Source organism: Oenanthe melanoleuca, chromosome 5 (genome assembly GCF_029582105.1).
Source record: "Oenanthe melanoleuca isolate GR-GAL-2019-014 chromosome 5, OMel1.0, whole genome shotgun sequence".
Classification (NCBI taxonomy): Eukaryota; Metazoa; Chordata; class Aves; order Passeriformes; family Muscicapidae; genus Oenanthe; species Oenanthe melanoleuca.
Genome location: NC_079339.1, coordinates 22947798 through 22971032, shown reverse-complemented (window position 1 = coordinate 22971032; position 23235 = coordinate 22947798). Strand labels below are relative to the sequence as shown.

General features: G+C 40.0%; 1 protein-coding gene across 14 annotated transcripts in view; it reads right to left on the bottom strand.

The window, feature by feature from the left end:
- Nucleotides 1-3691: 3691 nt before the first annotated feature.
- The window catches only part of CELF1 (CUGBP Elav-like family member 1), a 55949-nt gene continuing 36405 nt past the window's right edge, over nt 3692-23235 (bottom strand). For 5 of the 14 annotated variants that reach the window (XM_056492564.1, XM_056492569.1, XM_056492563.1 and 2 more), the window contains 7 exons: nt 22262-22343; nt 19244-19372; nt 15563-15676; nt 15195-15380; nt 14182-14325; nt 12382-12550; nt 3692-6685 (listed from right to left, as the gene is read on the bottom strand). In XM_056492564.1, the coding sequence (XP_056348539.1) occupies nt 12423-12550; nt 14182-14325; nt 15195-15380; nt 15563-15676; nt 19244-19372; nt 22262-22343 (783 nt within the window). In that variant the 3' untranslated portion in view covers nt 3692-6685; nt 12382-12422. The remainder of the gene's footprint in view (nt 6686-12381; nt 12551-14181; nt 14326-15194; nt 15381-15562; nt 15677-19243; nt 19373-22261; nt 22344-23235) is intronic. The other 9 variants (XM_056492576.1, XM_056492575.1, XM_056492571.1 and 6 more) reach the window with 3 other exon arrangements.

Sequence of the window (23235 nt, the reverse complement as noted above, 5' to 3'; positions counted from 1 at the left end):
TAAATACCCCAGGGAGAGACAATTGGCTGCAGTCACAGCCTCGGGATGCCTCGGCTGGCTCCTTCCTCCCTGGCCATCCCCCGAGACAAACACTGCTGCTGGATAGCTTGGGAGGAAGCAGACTCAAGTAGCTTTAGGAAAAATATATGCCTTAAAAGTCAGGTGTGAACAAGGCAACTTCAGTGTGTACACACGTGCAGTGTTACACTTGCCACAATATACTTGATACTTTGCTAGGCACAAAATTCAGCCTCCCTTTTGAGGACCTCGTCATGGACTGTTTTTATGGACACAGGTCAGCTCTGTCACAGATTTGCTGCAAATACACCTCTGACTTCCTAATTTTAGGGACAAGGAGCTAACCATCCTGAAAACCTTTGTTCTTGACTGAATGTTGCTCCCTGCCATCAGATGAGTGTGGCAGTCCTTCAAAAGTTTCCAACAAAAGTTGTCAACGGCACGGCTTAAGTTTTGCATCCAGAACTTGATGATCTTTTATGAATAACAATAAAGACACAGAACAACAGATATCTGCACTTTTTGGTTGCAGGATAGAAGTGTTAGCCCCATTAAAAGATAGCTTTATGTCTCCCACACTGTTGAAAAAATCAGACTGGCTCCCCTTGGTGGTCTAGAGATTTATTCAGTCCTTCTTAAGAAGATACACCAAACCTGGGGGAGGGGGGCAGGTGGAGAATGCTACAGGGTTATCTAACGTTTTTCAGATGCAGAAGTTCCAAGAATCAGTTTTGTGATCCTTTTACTGGGCAAAGAGAAGCAATTCGAAGTTTTAACAGACCTGCCTGCAAAAGCAGTCATGTCTCCAGCTGCCTGCCTGTTTTTTTGGTGAACTTGGTGGCAGTTCTTTCCCAAACAAAGGTAAATACCTACAGAATCACCTCAAAGGGTACCAATCAGACTATCCAGGTCTGCCAACAAAAGCCCAAGGGAGCCTCCCTGAGATAATATCCTTAAGGAAACCAGGACACAAAATAAAGAATGAGAGTCTACCCAGAAGCTTTATATCATAGCAGTCATGATATCTTAAGAGATTACATCTGCCCTTTATTCAAAATTGCCTCAGAAAAATATTTCAAAAAGAAAAATGTTTTGAATTGTAGAAGGGTTTTGCTACAATAAGACTGATTCTCTTTTGGGAGCTCATATACACTATGATATTTGTATTATTTAACTTTGTTTTTCAGAGACGTATTGTGCTAGATGATATTTCAGCACAGACTATAAGCAGTCTCAAACTCTGGCAGTAGAAACTATGGAAAAATCTACAGCAGCTGAAGAAAACTAACGGTGAGGCACTGCTGGTTAATCTGCAAAAATCACTTCAGTGCTGCTGAAACTCCACTGGAGCCTGCTACATAAGAGAATCAAGCCAGGACTCAGGAATGGGGAAAACAAAAAGTATATAATTCTTGGTAAATCAGACTACTTTGCAAAATTAACCTTCCACAAGTGAGCTGCCTGTGACTCAAACTCATCCTGAGATTCTTTTGGACATTAGCAAAGCACTGCTCCCTTCCCCACACAGCACAGCTAAAATGAAAAGAGGGTGCCTTGCAGCCTGACAAAAACCATCTAATAGGAGATGATCTGCCCTGCATTTTGTTAACCTCACTTCACCTCCTTGCTTTTGAGCACTATGAAACAGTGCTTAGTTTCTCAGGAATCAATTTGCAACTCACCTGTTGAGATAAAAACACCCTAGTAAAATAAGGACTAAATCCATCAAGTACAAACTGGTCATTTTCAAAAAACCAGAAACATGCTCTGATAAGGAACATACCACTCTGAGCCCAGCTGCAGCTGCCTAAATAAGGAGATAAAAGATCAACACTGACTGCCTGTGCTACTTCAAAAAAAGCAACGGCATCTGTCTGTGGCTTAAGACAGCTGTAATTCATACAAGATTCAGGTACAGCTTGTCCAGTTTAAAATCCACAGTTTCTCCTCAGGAAGTGCAAACAAATGAGCCTGAATGGTGCTTGGCAATATCAAATTACGGAATCTTACCTGTCATACATGCAGTGTGGCTCATCATGCACTCACTTCTCCAGACCACACTGACCTGCTTCTCCTCCTCCCCACTGCTCTTCATAATGTCCCTGGTGACTCCTGGCCATATGAAGAGAGCAGAATGTGGCAGATAAAGTCAGGAAGACTGGAGTCAAAACAAATAGTTAAAAGTGGAGGTGAATGTGAGAGGAAAAAGGTTTCTCCTAAACCACTCAGCATCAGGATTTCATCTACAAATTTGTGTATTTCCTACAAATGCTGATAAATATAGCAACTCACGTGGAAAATGCTTTGTTTTCAGAGATTAATACACTGGCTCTTAGGTGTAGTTTGATTGTGTACTGATTGGTGGTGGCCCTTTAAATTGAAGAAAAAAACCTTCAAAAAATAAAAAAGCAACTGACCAAAGAGGGATCCAATGTCAGTTCTGTAAGATGTAGCTTACAAAGCTTTGATTGTGTAAGACAAGGTGAGTGAACTTTCTGCACAAGCTGGAATCTTCCATTCTGCCTAAACAAACCTTTTTCTGATTCAATTGTTTCTCTCCATCCTTGGCCTCAAGTTGTATCTAAACTGAAACCCCTCCAGCCTCTCTTCTCAACAGCTGCAAATTAACTGCAGGGATCCCAGCACAGTCTGTAACAGGTGGCTCCGTGCCTCGTGCTGCAATTGGTGCACTCAGGGCAAGGAATGCAGCACTGAATCTTGATGCTTTGCAAGTGCTCTCAGATTTACAATCATGTAGGAAGTGATGGGGTGAAACAGAGTATGCCAGATAACACAGGAAAAGGACACGGAGGAGAAACATAGCTGTCCCACAAATGCTTGCAAGTCTCCAAGATGCAGGACAGCAGAAAGAAGAAATAACATCAGGGAATTTTAGAAGCTTTTAGAAATGCAGCAAAATCATGGCCATTGTGGTACTTTCCTTCTGAGAGAGGCAATATTCGTGTCAAACTTGTGGCAGTACAAGCAAAGCAGGTACCCTGTGCTTATCATTAGTAAGTAATCCAAACCCATTTGCAGTTCCCCTGTGTAGTATGTCCAGGACCAGGAGCACTGGGGGCTGCAGGCACCTTGATGCTGTAGAACCAGGACAGATTCAGCAAGCTTGGCTGTGCTCCTGGAAGGGGAAGGAGGAGTGGCAGTGTGGGGTTGTGGGAGTGGCATCAGCTGGTGCCTCTCTAACCCCACACCACGCACCCTGCCGCCCAGCAGAGCTGAGGGCTGCTGCTCTGCCCAAGGTATTGAGCCCCTGGAACACCCTGAAGCACAAGTGTGTGGACAGGCATGTAGCTGCATGGCACCAGTTCTGTGAGGCTGGATATGCCTACTCCCCAGTCCCAAGTGTTGCACATATTTGCATTATCCAAGATCCTCAGCTTTTCTGTATCTACAGGAGACTTGACTGTCAAATGACCCAAAATGGAGGTATACCAAACAGAAAACCTTTTCCATTTCTACTCAAAGCAGCTCATCTACACAGAAGTAAAAATCCAGGGTGATACAGTACATCCAGAACAAGTGGTATTGGGCCATGAATATTTCTGTGTCTCACAGCTAAGAAACTGTAAAATAGTTCTCTCATCTCTCTCTTCATCTTCTCACAATTGGACCCCAAAAAGAACCCCATGTTTAAGACACAAACACAACACACAAGGACTCTTCTCAAACAGTTTAATAGCAAATAAACAAAGGAAGGTACCACACTTGGCATATACAAAATGACTTGTTGTCGGTGTGTCTGTGCAATTAAAACAGCTTTAAGTTGCCCTTTGGGACAAAAAGAAAAAAAAAGACCACACACACAAAAGGAAGAAAATTCCTTTAACACATACTCGCTTGTTCCAAACTTGTAACAAATCTTTTCATTTTTAAATCCACTACACAAACTCTGTGATCAGATCAGAAAAGCAACACGCGCTCCTCTGCTTTTTAAACCATTAAAGTAAAATCTGTAATTCTCTACAGAGTACAACACAATTTCACACAAAAAGACATTTTGTTTTGCAAATCAAAACAAGAAAAAAAGGAACAGCTCAAACAAGGTAAAGAAAAGCATTTCTACGACTGAACCACGACTTCGAGTTGATTAAATCCTGTTAACTGCAGAACAGACTCTACATTTGGTCATAGTGGCAATTTGTTTTCTCGTCACATTGTGAATCACTTTACATTGTTTTCTAGTAGAAAAGGCAAAAAACTGTACAAAACCCCTAGTGTTAAATACAACGTTTGTACCAATAAAAAAGCCCACAGGTTTGTCTCCAAAATGTAAATTTTCTTTTTAAATTATTCACAAAAAGCAGCCAAAAATCAGAAAGGCAGCTGCTGCTCCACTGTCTCAAATCCATTAAAACCACCACAGAACAATTAAAACAACCAAAGGAAGAAAAGGAAAGAAGAAAGGAAAGAAACACCCAACATTTGGCATTTTGGTTTTCTTCAGATTATTTTTCCACAGGTTTCCCCAAGGTTCCTTACGGAACCAAATGCACACGTACAGAAACGTACTGGCAGTTCCTCCATACACTGCAGGGTATCAGTGCCCCCTGGCACACAGCCCTGTGCATTCAGACTGTGGGACTAACAGCAGCCAGCCCCCAACCCTACTTCCCAAAGTAACGAGTCTCTACCCTTTTTCATTCAGCCTCACGATTCACTCCCAGGTACATGTACCATATTCAAATTGTTCTCTTTTGTAAGCAGATTAAGGACTGTCTACAAAGTCTGGTCAATACCTAGTGAGCAAACAGTATCCTCAACCAGCTCAAAAGTAGGAGAGAAAACAATCTTTGCATCTTTACATTATCCCAAACACTGGACAAAATTAAGATTTCTATCCAATCAATCTCTACTTGTTTTCTCAGCAAAAACCCTTCTCGCAGAATTCCATTTCACATTATTTCAACTGTTAAGATACCTACACTAGCTTGCTGCTGTTTCTGACTGAAACTTCACCACAGCACTCACTCTTCAGGTGCCTTCATCTAGAAGCTACTTCCCAGTTTCTACCTGTGCAGATGGTACGTAGGGCAGGGGAAGCCTGCTACCCAGAGAGCAGTAACCTGTTCTAGTTCATCCTGCAAGCCAGAAAAACTGCTCAGCTCATTACCCAATTAAAAATGAAACAAAAACTAAAAAATCTCCGCAGAGATTTCCCCAGCTAAGGCCCTTGAAAAGAGAGCTGGGGACGGTACCCTGTTCAGGTAACAGCTTCAGAGGCTGTTGTATTGTGCTTGTCATTTGGGAAAAGAGCCAGCAGTTGTAGGACCAGTGTTACAAATGCTTTCTCTGGGAAATTTTAAACACTTTATTTAATGAGCAAACCTAGATTCTTCCAGAATCCTGCCACCAAATTCTGACTGATGGTATTAGACTGGGGCTGGACTTCACAGAAATGTGCCCTGAGTTGTACAAAATGCTCAGTGTTTGAAATGAGCCCTAGCTTCAGATAGCTTTGGAAACAGAAATACTGTGAGTTCTCCCACCTTCCTGCTCCCAGCTATCCCCTTCCATTGAAACTTCCACTAGGGATACAGTGTAACCAAGCACCCTCAGAGCTTCTGACAGCACTGGAAGATGGAGCAAGGTCCAGGTGCTCTGTCAGGCAGACAGTCTAAGTGCACAGGTAGATGCCCTCAGGTGGCTTCTGATCAGATATTTGTTATACCAAAACCACCAATTTAAAGGATACCTTTGAAACCCATTAAATTGCTCAGTTTTTGCACAAACTATAGAAAACAGAGAGGTGAAGGTGATATATACGAGGGTGTGAAGAAAACAGCAGGAAACATGCACAACATTTCTGGGCACTATCTTAGTTTGAAAGATTAAAACAAAAACATCACATTTTGCTGAGGAGATTGTAGTTACAAAAAAACCAAGCATGCCAGAGCTTAACAAAATACAACATCAACTTTGATCAAATTTTCACTGCAGACTGATAATCACACAGGGAAGCAGGGGAAAAAATAAAAATAATAATAATTAAAAAAAAATCAGTAAATGCCAGGGCAAAAATGTAGCTACAATCAGAGGAAAACGTAGTTCAAGTGTTTTCTGTTGATGCCACTTCAAGTCACAAGTTTGAACTCATAAAAACACATGCTGTCTCCTCAAGCACAGAAACCAGATCAGCAAAATGTGACTAGGAAGTCTCCTGAAAGATTGAGTCACACCATATAACTGACTTTTTCTTCAAACTGTGTTTTTAAAACTAAGCACACAGAAAAAACTAAGCCTAGAAAGTGATTGGCTGTATGTTCACAGAAATACAAATACTCCACAAGGTATGCTAGCAAGGCTGCTCTGAAGACAAATTACAAAGAATCAGATTCACAAAATCAAGTGGTTATCTTACGAAGGTCTAGAAAAATAGAAATTCTTTTATATTCAAATGCAAGTTTAAATATTCCCCTTCAGCAGTCTTTCTAGCAAAACCAATTTGGCAGCACAAAAAAAAAAAAAAAAAAAAAAAGAAAAAAAAAGAAAAGAAACAAACAATAAAAATACACATCAGCATCAAAGGTCAACACAAGGTCAAAGGTGAGAGTTCAAGCATCAGAGAAGCTGAAGAGACAAGGATTTGGACGATGTACTTGAACGCCACATCGACATGCTTTAGGCACAACGATGAACAAACGGCAGGAATCTAGAAAAAAAAACAAACCAGAAAGAGGGAGACCCACTGAGTTACACAGAGCAGTACATCCAAACACGGAGAGAGAGAACAAGAATGGGCACTGTACAATGAGATCTCCTGGGGAAGGGAGTTGACAGGCAAGGGCAGCACATGCCAACGATGGACAAGTAAAAGTCAAAGTACATGAAGGACACCAAGTAAACATCAAACTGCCAGAAACCAAATGGAAGCAGAGGCCTGGATTTCCCTCTCAGCATCCAGTCTGTGGAGCATTCCACAGCCTAGTGACACACTGGTTAGCATGCATTCACCTTGCCCTGAGCCTAGTGTGTCTACTGCCTCTGTTTAGAACAGAGTTAAACTCCCTCCCCAGGAGACCGATTCCAAAAAATATGACTCCAGGGCAAACACTTGCCCACAGAGACTGAGACCATGAGAGACAAGACAGAGGACACAAGGGATTCACAGGTGGTTTGACATTTGAGACTTTTCTTGCACTCTAACATGGGATGTTCTTAGCCAGTAGTAGCCCAGCAAATCCACGTTACTTCCTTTAGCTACAGTCTCTTCTCATTCCCTAGGAGCCCATGTAACTGGGAGGGACGGGGGGTAATTTGGAAAAGGGGAAAAAAAAAGATTATACAAGACAAAAAGCTCACACATCAGAGAAGAATTCCTTAAGACTCGACTGCATGTTAAGACTTGTCCTAGCTGAGCACTTGTCATACCATTAGACCTGCACAGGGATTTTCCATTCCCAACCTTTCATGTAACAGCCCTCAGCTCCCTGGCTTCATGAGGAGGAGATTCTGGGCTCTGAGAAGCTCTACAGTCACTGTTAACAGTTTGATGAGCAGAAAAAAATGTGTTTCCTGAAATTTTCTTGAAGAGTTTATAAAAAAATAATTCTTATATTAAGTGACATAAATACTCCTGTTCCCTTTCCCTTAGCTTGTGAGCTGCAAGAGACAAGGAACATTTTGGGATGAGAGTGGGAGGCAGAGGAGGCAGTTTTCTTATTCTGCCTCCCCACACCCCTAACTCCCCTTTAGCTCCTGTTTGTGGCCTTAATCTTCAGCACATCTCAAAGCTTCTGGTTACAGCCTAAAACAAGATGAAATTTGCATATTATCTAACAATTTGAGAATAGCAAGTGTTGCATTCTCATTTCAAAGCAACAAGAAACACATTGTCTACTAAATCAACAAGACTCCTCTTATTAGAACTGCTGAGATTAATTTGCTTTTCATGCTTTCCAATAAAGGAAAAAGACTTGAGTACAGAGTTTAAACCAACTCCAGCAAACAGAGTATAATGCAACTCTTGCACTTATTTCTGTATTTCAAGAAATACTCTAGACAATTTGCAGATAGGTCAAGATTTCACTCTTAATCCAGAAAAGCAAATTCATCATGAACTGAGGCATGAGAAACATGAAATCAAGTGACATCTTAGGATGCACCACTGAAATCCTCTGTGTGATTTGTCTGGGATTATTCTTGATACGGATTTTTCAAATACTTCACTCAGCATGTTGAAGGCAAAGACTGAGTTTTATCAAAGCGCCATGGAAAGACTGGCCTATAAAAACAGAATCATGAGATGCTGGACAAGATCTTAATGACTTGGAGAAAGTTATTCCAGTTTGTCCTTGTTTTATTCTCACAACAGTGATAATTGCGCCTTCTGTGTTTTATATTTTGTGGCAGGTATGCTAGGGATATCAATCATCTTTAGGTTTACATGTCTGCAACAAGAAGCTTTCAAAGCATTTTACCTGTTCATAGTTGCACCCTTCATTTGCAATTTGCTTTATCCAAGTTGTTTTTAGGTATTTCCAAATAAAATAGGAACAACTTCATTCTGTTTTGTTGTTCTTCCCTAATCCACAGCCATTACCAGTTCAGTTAGATTCAGGTTGCAAGATAGAATTATCATAATATGTGACTTTCAGTATTCAGGTGAAAGGCTTTTTCCTGATAGATGCATTTGCCAGTGAGATTCTTCCAAGCTGGAAGTTTATAATAATGCATTAAATAATTAAATCTTTAATAATGTATTAAAAAAAAAAGCTGAACTACAAAGAGCTATCCTATTTTGGACTGTTGATTATCTAGGGGACTGAAGAAATGATGATTACATTTACTACAGTACTGACACTAAGCAGTATCAGACCAATTTCATAATTCTTTCACCTTATTACAGTAGTAAAATCATGTATCTCCTGAGAAAAAGAATAAATCTATGAAGTAGACCATTTCCACTTTGTAAACTAAATATATTTAAAGTATTTCCTGGTGGCACACGTAATAAGGAATTCTATTTCATCAGTTCTTTTAGCTTTTCATGCAGAATATCAGGTTCTTTGGTTTTAAGCATACAGCATACTTTGTCCATTGTTGGCTGCTTCAGCCAACCTTCTGCAGTTTATTTGAGCTCCCCCAAGTTTTATCGTACTACCCAGGAAATAGAGCATTTGACACTGATTTGATTTGCACTTAAATGAGAGCATGATATGAACTAAAAATTTAAAGGCCCCAAGTCCCCTAAATCCCAGACTTTCCTGCCAATAAGTGAGGAAGAAAGCTGGCTTAAGACTGAAAGGCAAGAGCAGCCTAAATCCCCACAATCAGCGGCAGCCACCAAACAGACACAGAAATGTTGACTTTATCTGATCAGTTTTGTTATCAGAAAAAAAATCTGCCCAAGTCACAAACTTGATACATTTATTAACTTTGGCAACATACACATTGATACACCAAAAAAGGGAAATCTGAAACAAATACACAAAAAGGGCAACATCTTCAGCTGGTGAAAACTGATGCAGCTCTACTGCATTCAGACAGCTGAACTGCATTGATTCAAACCATCTGAGGATTACATCTTAAAATTTAACCTGCATAGATTTATTTCTTTTTTCTTTTTGGCAATACTTATAGTTACGCCAGTAAGGCACAAGAGCTAGCCCAAGTTAGGTGTCTTAAGGTGGTTATGTCTGGGAGGAGTCACTGATCAAACTAAGCCACAGTGTAAACTGGTGAATCTCCTGAAGTTAATAGGAGTTGCACCTATTTGCAACAATGCCAAGCTTGATCTGTAAGTTACAGTATTGAGGACACACTATAGGATGAAGAAGCTAAAATATCTAATTTTGGGCAACTGAAATGACTAGTAAAGAGGCCAGAGCATCAGGTTAAAAGAAAAACAGGACAAAGGTCTTGGATAGTACAGTGGGGCAGGGTGCAAAGAAGGTAAGAGTGACTGTAGAGACCCCAGAGCACAGTGCTCTCCTCCACTGGTTCACAGCATTCATCTTCCTTGTTTAGCAGTTGTTGGGCTGCAAACAGGCCACTGAAAATCAGTAGTTGCAATCATGCACATCATTATGTGTGTAAAACAATCACATTCAGGATTCTACAAAACCCTGGCCTTTTTTTTCCAGTGAAATAATTTAGGTAATAAATATTCTCCACCCTGGAGCGGTATAAAACTTCTATAAAAATAGAAACAACATTCTTGGTTACAGCAGGTTGCACTTGGAGCAGTTGCTCCCAACTATGTTTTTTTATGATTTTTTTTTTCCTTTTTTTGAAAAGTATATAATTTATATATATATATAAAAAATCCCATTATCACCCTGGAGGCCTTCACACTCCAACACTCTTTTCTCAGAAAACCAGGACACATCTTTCCTATGGTGCAGAATTCAAGTGTACATGGTTCACTTCAGTGTATGTTTACTTTTCTAGAGAGATTCAAATAATTAACATAGAAGGGTACCACATGCCAGCATAATTGGGAAATTTGGCAATCTGGCCTTTGAAACTTTGCCACCACAAAATTATTTAAATAATACTGACAGATTTACCTGTCTGCCATCAATATGGACAGACTGACATCAACTGTTTGATTTTGAATGGAAAGGGCTCCCCTTGGATGTTACATATCAGGCCTTGTTCTGATTCTGAGGTTTGAGATCCCAGGGGGCCCAGTCCCTGGAAATGCCCAACAGATCACTGCACACAAGTGGGGATTCAGACCCGAGATCTCAGGTTTGATGGGTTTAGTGCTCCTCCTGCTGGAGCAGAACACAAAGTCCTGACCCCATGTCTGACCCACAAACGTAATTTAGCAGCTGGCTCCCAGACTGCAGTGTTAGCTGGAGCCCTGGGAAACAGCCTTACAACCCAGGAATACAAAGAAAACAAGGAAAAGGAGATATTATGAGGTAAATCGAACTTCTGTTAAAGACACAGAAACTGTAAACTTCCTCTTGTGACAGAGGTGGATTTTGGTGGTTATAAAATGGAACTCTACACTGATTTCTTGAAACAGCTCAGGCCAGAGTGTCAAAAGTCCTTTGAGCCCCCTAAAACCAGTGAATATTAAAGGCCCTTAGCAATGCACTAGCAATTTCACTGGTATGCAGAAAAAGTGTGTGTTCAGTTAAGGGGTGTGTTCAATTCTCCTTCAATATCAAAGATAACATCTTGTACCAAAAGGCAGAAAAAGACTGAATGGCTCAATACTCTGGTTCTGCAGCTCCTGGTTTAGCATGTTTTGCACTGGTACACACCACCTTAAAGGAAAACTGCAGTAGAGAGATACACCTAATTACTAGACCAAGTCACTGCATGAGTTTTGTTCATTAAAAAACACCAACAAAAAACCCCAACAAAACAGGAAGTTATCATTTCAATAAACAATCAGCACTTACACTATGCTTATGAAAAGGAATTCATAGCAATCTCTGCAAAAAAAAGACATTATTCCACAGAAATGGGGATTGTGATCAAATGTTAAGAAGAAAAATTGTCAAGAATTTCTGCAGGTTACCACGGATCTAAAGTTTCTTGTTTCCAGACCCAGATATATTCATCCAGACTAAGCTGTCTCTACCTTTCCACAAAACCTAGATGAAGTACATCGGTTTTCTTATACATGGAGAAATTCACTGCATCTCATTAATATTCCACTGTAGACAGAGTGTGAAATTTTCTGGGCAGAGACATTATTTAATAGTTTTATAAAGTGCTGTGTACATTCATACTGCTATATAAACACTAGTTTATATACAGCAAACAAACAAAAAAAAAATCACTGCAGTTTTCCTTTGGCTTGTTAATGTGTTCATCCTTTTAGCCAGTCTCCTGCTTTAGAGATGATTTAATAAATCCCCACCGCGGCATACAGTTAAGGAAATTTCAAAGAGCGGATGGGGCATGGCAAAGGCTACATGGACTTGGTTCTTTCTCACCCAGGACTCTGTTCTCCTTGCCCATCTTTGTTTTCATCAGCTGTTCTGTGTTATTTCTGCTTTCCCTTCTCTCTACCCCAAGGCGGTGTGGTGTCAATTTCTGCTGCTCCCTTTAACCTTCTCTCCCCACCCCCAAGGAGCTGGCATTGGTCCTTCTCAACACACACTGGTTACAAACACAGCAAACTTCAAATAAGGGAGGAAAAAAAAAAAAAAAAAAACAAAACTAAACAAGAAAACCTCAGCGATATGGCACCTAAACTCCAAAGTAAAACACTGGAAACAAAAGCACAAACTTGTCCTCCATCCGAAGCGGGATTCTCAGCAGAGGCTGCAGCAGAGTCTTCAAGGGAAGATGTGCCAGATAGAAGGCATGGATCAGCTTCCAGGACTGTAAAAACACAGCCTTAGGGCTTCGAATCACTAAGTGCGCTCCTCTCCAACTTACCAGAAGATCCTTCTCACTCCAGTCCCGGAGGGGAGGGGTGCTCAGTATGGCTTGCTGTCGTTCTTGGAGCGCTTGAGCTGTACTTTCAGCCGCTTCATGCCGATCTGGAAGCCGTTCATTGACTGAATGGCAGCCTGTGCAGAGACGGGATTGTCGTAACTTACAAAACCTGAGGAGAGGAAAAACACACAGTCACCCCATGCCAGAGCTGCCCACAATGGCTACTCACAACTGGAAATGCAGGCACTCACAAGGTCAGAGAGGCTTGCATGAAGTGCCATTTTCAGAAGCTCACAACCATTTTAGACTCCTCATAACAACTTCTAAAGGCTCTCAAACAAAGCATTGCTTGCTGACATATGGAACTTTGGCCAGAAGACATACAGAGCTCAGGAAATTAACATTTTCTAGCCTAACAACATAATAAGTACTGCTATTTATAAGAACTTACACCTGGGAGAAAACCAAACCTGGAAAATGTTCATCCAGATGCAAAAGCTCATTAAAGATACAAGACTGAAATCATCCTCGTGACATTATGGAAGCAGATTTGTTTGGAGTGAAATAGCTGCCAAGGATGGGTAGCACTGGTACCACTATTGTGTTTAGGTTGCTCCCAGATGGGAGGCTGCATATCATTCAAGATAGAAAAGACTTTCCTGAAAATAAATTTCTCCAGTGTTTTGAAGGAGCCTATTTTAAACAACTCTACTCAATGTCTGGAGCGAGAATAACTCCCACTCCAGTCAAGGGCTGTGTGTCCATAATATGTAGGTGTTATAGCTGAATGATCGGCATATTTCTGTGTTCTCACAGAGCATCAGACTGTCCATATCTTTTGGCTGAAATAGGAAAAAATTCAGGATTTTATGTAGACACAAAGCTGTCAAAACCATACAGAAAGGCTCATTTCTCCTATTCCGTCACAAGAAGTCTCCATCTATTAAAACAGTCATGAGAGTTTATGGCACTACAAAAATGCAATATGGTATCCACAATTATTTATAAAAATACTAATAGAAAGAATTCATAATGTACTAAGTAATATATACAAATTACTATTGAAAACATGGGAAGAAGCAAGAGAAAGAACTATCTCAGGATTACAGTCTGCAAATGCAATAATTATCACAGAACTTTGAGTTAGAAGGGATCCACAAAGATTAAGCTCCTAAGTGAATGGCCCATAAGGGGATTGAACCCACAACCTTGGCATTATTAGCACCTTGCTTTAACCAACTGAGCTAATCTCAGGGAGAATTATTTAGGGTCAGAACACTATAACAGGGCATAGTAGTATGAAATTGTGAAAAGCAAAAAGTCACATTGAAAATCAGGAAAATATAGTTTATTGCTGGAAGTGTTTGGTTTATTTATTTTTTTTTTTGAATATACAGAGATTCCCTACTTACTTAACAGCTAGGCTAGACAATATACTGAAAAAGAGATTACTATAAAAGCCACCTTTTTACTGATAATGATTTATAGAAAGACAAAATATCCTGAGTTGAAATGGATCCACAAAGATCACTGAAGTCCCTGCACAGGCCACCCTGAGAATTACACTGAGAGCACTTTCCAAACACTTCTTGAACTGTCAGGCTGGTGCTGTGACCACTTCCCAGGGGAGCCTATTCCAATGCCCAGCCCCTCTCTAGTGAAACACCTTTTCCTAATATCCAATGTAAACCTCCCCCGAGTCAGCTTCTGGCCTTTATCTCGGTTCCTATCATTGGTCACCAGAGAGGAGAGATCTGCCTCACTCTTTCCTCTTGTAAGGAGGCTATAGATCCAACATACCAAAACACTTGCTTAGATTGGTCTGCTTGTCAATGAAAACCTTGGCAGAGACAACATTTCCAAATGGCATGAACATCTGCAGCAGATCCTGATCCCCAAACTCCTGGGGAAGATGGTAGATAAACAGATTGGCTCCTTCTGGACCTTTAAAAAAAGAAAGAAAATAAATTCAGAATGAGCATGGATACCACATACCCACCGCAGAAGAAAAGGTGAAAGAGCCAGTCAAGACAAATTTTCTAGATAAAACAATGAAACTGCTATTTACAGTACTGCAGAGCACTTGATTCCAGAATAAATGAGCATGACGCTTTGCTGGGACTGATCACTGAAATAATTCTAGCTCTTTCTGTCCACTTTTGTTTGCACTTTACACATTGTGCCAAAACTGGTTCACAGATATTTGTTGTAATGACAGTTGAACAGTAAGTTTGAGTGCTAGATGCTGATGGAACAAAAAATGGCTATACAAAACTTGTGGTCCCAAAGCAACTAAGTAGATTTCCAAACAAAATAGAAACAATCACATTGTTTGTAATCTGACAGATTCTCTTCTAAACATGCTACATTCTGCAGAAAACTTACTACTATATTCTGCATTACTTTACACTACATATTAAATTTAACCTGAATCTGAAGAGTGACAAGACTAGCATAAGTAGCTGCTGGAAGAGGTGAAGGACCCAGAAAACAAAATTAATAAAACCACATCTGATTCTCTGACAGTGGGATGTATCAGGCTGTAGACTCCTATTTTCCAACCCTCTAAGAACATGCAGGAGTATGATTAAGGAATCACTTAAGATGAAACAAACCCCATGAGAAACGTCCTGTATAAAATCTACTTTGGGCAGCCCTTAGTAGAAAGATCCCACAGACCTTTTTTATTTTCAGTAACTCTTGGACTCTAAAAAATGACACCAAATAAAAAATCTGCAGGTAAGCTAGGTGCAAGGGCTAAGCTTGCCCTTTTGAAAACCCCTCTCAAGTTGTTTCTACAACTTTCTGCCTACCTTCTTTTTGACTTCCTGCTGCACCAATACTTTGCTGTGTTAAAAGACTCTGGTTATAGAGTGTGGGCAGTGCAGCAGCAGCATATTGCTGGATTCCAGAATAAGCCTGTGTGAGGGCTTCCATTGTGCTGCCTGTCCCATTTGAGAGACCACCACTGCCAAGTCCTCCATTTAAGGCTGCCATTCCTGTATAAGAAAGAAGAAATAAAAGATGACTGAGTGCTTCCACTGAGCCAGATCAATAGCCTTTCAAAGCCTCTGCATGATTACAAAAAGCAAGGAGCAGAAAAAAATCACCCCAGAGACCTATCACAGGCTGAGGAATGATAATCAGATATTCCCCCAAGCCACCACTACACATAACTTACCTGCTAAAGAGCTAACGTTGAGGCCTGCTGTAGCACCTGCCAGCGTCTGCAATGCTCCAAGAGAAGCCATTGGATTAACAGAGGAGCTGCTACTGGAACTAGGTGAGGAACCTGCTATTAAAATAAAACAATTAAACTTCAACTAATATTTTTTAGTCCTGGTAATTCGATTTCTTCATTAAGTTATTTGAGTAGAAAAAACTAGTAAGGAACAGATTCAGGCAACACAGGATACTTTAAAAAAAACCCAAACCCATATAACTTGATTGATCATACTGCTTATATATTCTAAGCCTTTCCTACATTTTTAAAAATTTCTCCTTCATCATAACATCTACTCTTTACAGCAATAATAATGTCAGTAAGTGTAAGACATGTAAGATTGAGATGCTATACAAATGTTGGCTAAACTCTGTATCTCAGCATAAGGTAACCAGCAGTGATGCCGTTTCCTGCTGCCTAAAGTAAGAGTCACTTGCTATGTATTAACACTTATCCTTGAAATGTCACTCAAGGTGAAAAAGACCTGCAACATAGATACTAGGGACATTAAAGAAGCATGAACATATGGTTTTCCCATACTGCCAGAACAGGAACACCGCACGCCCAGATTATTTTGACACATTAAATAATTTTCTATTAAAAATCCTGCTGCCACAACTGGGGCTAAGACTGAGAAAAGTCTTGAAATGTACATCCAAAAATAAGTAGTCTGTCCTCTATTGCAGCAACATCTTCAACTATATCGACTCAGTAAGAGAAGTCTACCAGTATAGTATCTAGGACAGCAGCAGCTTACACGGCCCACCAAATTCTACACCAGGTGGAGTTAGTTCTACAGAAGTTTACACCAAAATCATGAGAAAAAGCTTTGTTGGACCTTTAAGGTTGCCTTTAGAAGGAAGAGAAATGGAAACACACCTCAGCTTTTGCAACCATTCAATTTTGCTCTGAAGCAGGTAATTCTTACTGGTGCTCAAGTAAAAAAGATGGCGGACAAGACACTCCTTGTATCCTGAGATACCTTCTATAGTATTTTCTTGGATGTCCCTTTCACAAGCTAGCAGTTTGAATTTATTTACTGCCATGGTCTCTGCAACAATGACTACATAACAGCAGTTATGTACTGTTCAGTTCCAAGAGCTATTCTTCAGCAAGACTGAATGTTTTACTTCAGCCCATTCTACATCAAAATATACAACTGTGCTTGGAACTATCTAAAGAAAATTGTCTGAAATGTGTAGGAAGGCAGCACAATGCCTCTGGATTCCACCATTTTGACATGTAACCCATCCATAGTCCATGGACTGCACTGAGTAGACTTCCAGGCTCCCTAGATACAAATGATATCAGTGCAGATGAAAGAAAATCAAAAAGGCAACTATGCAGAAGGACTGTCTGGATTTTTCCATCAATTATGCAATTTGAGCAGAGATGTCCAAATAAGCATCAGGTGAACATTTGGATGACAGATGGAGAGAAGTCAAGGAGTTAGTCATCTCATCTGCAGTTAGGTTTAAGAGGTTATCACAGTAGATGTTGCCATATGTCCTTCAGACAAGGCAGGCACTTATTAACATGGTACTGAACTGCTATATACTGGGTTTCTTCAAGGTCTGGGTGTTGTTCAGGAGGGATAGATGCTTTCTATGTGGAGCCCAACAGCCTTCTATGTGAAAACACAGATTGCTTGAAGACTAAAGAGTTAAAAAGCTTTTAATTACAGGAAGGATCATGGGATTGAATGTGTCTGTACACACTGAGGCTTCCCCTAATCCCAGTTTGAGTGTAGTTTTAAAAGGTGAAGCATATTTATACCTCTAACAAAAAGCATTAGAACTGTTTTAGAATTTGATGTCAGTGACTACTTATAGACAATATGCCCTCCAAAACTTTTTATTTCTTTAGAACCAAGTTAATCTTTACTCTTTAAAATCTTATTTAAAATTAGGTTTAAAGAGCAATACAATAGTGCCTGCTTCATGTTACAAGCCTGTGAAGAGAGAACTGATAAATCTGTATAGGATATAAATAAAAATGACCCATCACAATAACTGAATTGTTGACACACAACCATTTATTGATACTACTGATGATCAAAAGGTTATTTGAATTCAGCACAGAAAGTACTGGAAAACAGGCTGCTTCCCACCCCCAGCCCCTCCATGGGTGTGAAAGCACATCTGACATTTGAACTTTACAACCTGCCAGCCCTTCTCCACCTCAACAAAACAGAAAACAAACTTGCTGCAGTCATCAGACAAGAGAGCCAATAAATGCCAGTCAAAACAAATTATAACCTGACAAATGGGAAATATAGGAGAAATTGTCAGATATATTCACTTTCATGCTTCCTTTATGATGAAAAAGCATTAGTAAGTTGGTTATGAATGCTGCTCTTCTGTAGTCTGAACTCTTCAAAGTTTTTTGTTCTTTTGGTTTTTTATTAAATTATAGAATAGGATACATAGCTGTGAGTCAAGATAAATGTTAGAATTTCAATCTTTTAAGGATTGCAGACTACAAAGTTTTTATGTTAAAAATCTCCTGCAACAGAACACTCTTTGGACTAATTCTTTCTTGGGAATTTCTTTAAGTAGAAAACTGTGCAAAGCACCCATGGTTTAACTCCCAATCATGTGACAGAAGGTCTTCTAAACAGCTTTTCTTTGTAATCTCTTTCTAATCTCTTAGTCCAGCTCCTTGGTTCTCCTACGCAATTCAAAATCTACCTGTGGAAGTTTAAAACCCCATCCCTCAAGCCCTCTTCGGTCTCTCACAACCACAGGTGAGGATGTCAACTCTGTAGGACAGAAGTCAGAGATGCTGGAAAACTGACACCTGAAAATACAGGGTCTCCCTTCTCATGCCAGGATTTAGTAATAACTCAAAATAGGACAGAAATAACTGAGTGGAATACTGATCCTTGTTTGTGACAAAAACTTAGTATATCTGCCATAAACACAAATGAATTTATTTTTAGTTTTTTGCTTGTTGCATTTAATGATCACATTTAGAAATAAGGCAGCAAAGAATCCTACTTGGACATTCTAGTATCTCTGGTTAAGGCACGTAACCTAAAGTTAAAAAAACCCAACCCAAAACAAACAAAACACAAAAAAGCCATGCAAAGGAAAGATACTGATTTTTATGTGTAACTCATACACTAAATTCTAGACAACTACTTTCCAGGAAAATAGGTATCTGTTTATTCTACTTTTATGAGGAAGTTATAATATCCTTGACTTCATTAATGGAATATAAACTGTGCTGTTCTAGTGCACAGAATGCATTACCTCATGCTAAAGACATATTGAGAGGAACAGAGTGTATTTACCACAGTGCCTGCCTAAAATCACAGATAAACCAAATATTCGATGAGATTGTAAAAACATGACTGGAAGGAGGTCACCTACCTTTCTGTTCATGATGACCTCAAAAATTCATTTTACTCTGAATTAATCTGACCATTTGGAGGAAGAGACACAGCAGGTAAAAAAGCCTTTGCTGGTGGCAAAGATATCTACCTTAAATGGAGGCCAGAGAATCCACTAGTGAACTGTTCCTCTATTAAAGACCAATATGAAAGTGACAAAAAGGGACAGACAAAACAGGTGACACCTGTCCTGAAAGGACTTCCAGGGCAATGCATGGCAGGCTAGAGCACGGGCAGTCTCTTACCTGAGCTGGTGAGCACACTCAGGGGGCTGCTGGAGGAGGTGAGTGCAGCGGTGCCGCTCGGTGTGTTCTGAGCTGCGCTGGCCGCAGCTGCCAACGCGGCCAGGTTCTGTAACTGCATCGCATTCAGTCCTGCAACACAGGGAACAAGGCCCAGTTCCTCCTGTCAGAGCCACCGCCACCCAAGTGTCACACATCCAGCGAGCTCATCACAAGGGACAAACGGGAAGGAGCTTAAAAGCAACTAGTTACCCATCTTTCCTACATCACAACTCCTTGCTATAATTGAAAATCTTTTCCTTTGCCCAGATAGATGTGATTCGGGAAAAAGCTAGGTAGTCATTACGCCAGATGGAGACTCCAAAGTACAGACATTTTCAAGCAATGTTCTCTCCAGTCAACAAAATGTAGGAGTTATCAGGGTATGAGAGCTCCTGTGCAAGCTAGAGAGCTTGCCTAGACACCAGGCCAATAACTTCTCCCACTCTCAGGTCCCTCCACGCTCTTTGTATGGGGACAGCAGTAACTGCAAAATTCTTTCATGAAGGGCTCACACCACAGAGGCCACAAAGTCATGGCTTCAACCCACCACCAGCTGAGCATCAGCGTGTTTTGTTTAGTCCCCCTGGCAGCCAATAAGCAAGTCAATTGTGAGACAATTGTTAAATGGCAACTAGTGACCACAGGATCAGCCAATGTGTGTGTAGGCTGGTCAAACACACTGGCAGGAAAAACAGGAAACCTCAGGCATGTTGTGTGTAGGGAGCACGGAATACTGCAGGGGGAGGAAGGGAACCCATGTTTATGAATTTCACTAGTCAATTTATTATCTGACTCACCTTCATTTTGAGCCACCATTTTTGAATGAAACCATTTGGTCATAATGACAGTATTTTGACCTCTTTTTCTGCCAGAGGATCCATTAAAATGGATCTCTTCCTGAATTCTGTATTTTAACCATCCTTTGGTAGACCAGCTCCATTCTTCCAATTCTGCCTCCCTTCACTTTTCTCTTATTTTCCATTTTTTGTCTCTACCTTTGATTATTTTAACAATTCCTCCTCTCTTCATCTGACTTCAGAAAATCCCTAATACTTATTCCCAACATAATTAAAAACAAAATTAAATCAATCACCCTTCATTTAACAACATCAGAACATCCTAAGCAGAGGTGCTCTCTCATCTTTTGGATACCTAGCAAGATCTTGGGAGCAAAGCACACTAATTATTAACTAATTATTTTCTGAAGTACTTTTAATACCTTTAGTATAGTTTGTTTGGTTTTTTAAACTTTTTCAATTGTTTTCTCTTTGTGGCAGGATCTGTTTTCTTTGGCAAATTTAGTTTCCAAAACAAGTGGATTCTGCCTTTATTTAGATTCTCAAAATTGTATTGTAACACAAAAGCATGAAGTTAAAATCAGAAAGTTTTCTATTTTGCTTTTGCTGTGCTACAGAGGGTGCAAGTGTTGGAGCTAATGAAGATCAGAGCAGCTTGTTCCTTACTGAAGCAGTTTGTCATGTGCACACTGCACCTGTCCTCTTGTCATCACACTGTTTTCCCATCTGCTTTCAAACAGCGTCGAGATTAAATTTTGTCTACAAAGTTTGATATAGCTTGGGATCTAATTACCTACTTAATTTTTCTTTCTATGAATTTCAAGAAAGGAGATCAGCTGAGATATAATCAAGACCTTAATGCTACAACTTTTTAAGCAGAGAATCACAGATTTGGAAAAAACATGAAGCATACTACTTATATGTCTAGTTTCTCAATTTTTAAGGTTCATTTGTTTGTTTGTTTTAAATAGTGAAGATGGAATTACCATGGAAACTTATCAATCTCAGCTAGTTACACCCTTCTCTCTGCCCCCGTCCTTACTGCTGTACTTTCTTCTTTTTTGCATCTTGTTTTTAAGCAGACACAAGAAGGAGGAAAAGGCAAGATCTTGTGCATAACAAAATCCATTATAGATCATCCCCACACAGGATATTAGTGAAACAGTTTTTTAAAAAAATTGCTTTTTACAAGAGTCTTAGACCTAAGAGCTCCGAAGAGATCTAACATGAAAGAAGTCAACACAGGAAGATGAATTTGGAATCAACTTCCAGTATAAATCAGAATTCTTACAAATGAAAATATAACAGTTTGCAAATGCCTGTAATTGTCACTGATGGATGCACCAGCCAATGCAAGTCAGATCTACAAAGACACTTTTGGATGAACTTCTGCACAGAAAGGGCACGTGATATTGGCAACTACTGTTAAACTCCAGGAGGCAACTTGAAAAAATAAGTCTTCAGTATTAAAATCAAAACTATAGATTTTTCTGCCAGCAGAAGAATTTAGAGAATGCGGTGAATGGAGTTGCTAACATGTGTTTTATTATTCCCTACTGTGTGAAGACAAAAGGGACAACAAATTTACAGCCCCAAGACTGCTATACTCAGTGAATATTCTGAGTAGCAGCCCACAATAAGGAATTTGGCTCATATCTATGAAGCTGATTTCCCCGAATAGTAACGGCATAATTAACTGCAATTCAAATGAACGAATAAAAATCTGAATGAAGCAATAGTTCACATTCCAAACAACAGTGTATTTCCAACTTAAATGCTTTGTTCTTAAATGCATTGAAAATGGGAAAACTAAAAATCCAGAATCACTGAAAACATGTGCATTAGTGAGTGCCTATTTCAAAATCCAGTTCTTCACATATGCACCTGTTTGGATGAAAACAAACACAGAGAGCATTCTTTTTGCTACTCATAAGGGAAGATAATTTTAAATGCCAGAGGTTAGGGAGATACCATCACTTACCTTGGGGACAATAGTTAAATAAGATTAAGAAGCAACATCCACACTTCTATCAAAAAATTCCTGTCATTTCAAAGGACTAGGCAAACTCAGGACTGCTTATTTCAATTAAGATTAAAATGCTTACAGCCTTTTGGCTACTTTGTCTACCCATATTCTCTTTTGTTTGGCACTGAATTTATCTTCTGGTGGAAGAAAACTCACCTCCCATTGGGTGGAGGCTGCTTAGTGTGTTCAGGTTCCCAGATGAAGCAGCTGCTGTCTGCTGAAGGAGCTGCAAATAAAGCTAGACATTACACCAAAAAACAAAACAAGAGTGAGAGTGAGGGCTGGCTCTGCTTCTGGGAGAAACTGCATCACACCACAGCCAGAGCGCCGTCACAAATGAACTCCTGAAGCCCATGCACCACATGACAGCAAAGCGTAAAGAGAACTCCCTGAACAACACAGCCAGAGCACCAGCAGTGAAGCTCCCCAAAGCCCATGCAGCACACTGCAGCCACAGCAACAGCACGATGCTTCCCTCACTCAACATCAGCAATGCTGAGAGAAAACTAGAGCCAACACACCAAGACAAACCAGCAGAATCAGAAGTGAGAGAGAATTCCTATTCCAGGCAGCTAAGGTAGGATTGCCAGCCCTAAGGATATGCTACCTCATAAAAGACTTTACAGCTGCCACTGCCAGCATAGGACAAATGGCAATGCCATACCAAAACCAAAGAGCCACCAGGAGAGGGAACCTCCTCTACTTTCCTTATGCACAGTAGACATAAGAGACATTTCAAGCTTCAGCTCAGAAGGTTTTTAGAGTTTTCTAATTCCTTCTTCCATTAACTAGCTGTTATTAAAAGAATTATCATCTACCAAAACTAAAAAAGTAGAGAGAATTGCCCCACTCCAACTATACACCATACCAAGAATGAGATTAAATTTTCCTTTTCTGTTTCTCAGAATTTATATTGCATGAATACAGTTGTCAGAGCTACTCTGGCAACCCTCATGAGTCACAGCACATCAGTTTTTGAAAAGTTCATCCTTTAGGGACCCAGCAAAATCAACTGAAATGAAACTGCAGTCTACCCTTTGTTACATCATTTTTGCTCAAGAGAGTAGCTTCTCTCTGTTTTCTGTAGAGTGTGCTTTTATTCAGTTGATTTTGGTTTGGGTTTTATTTAC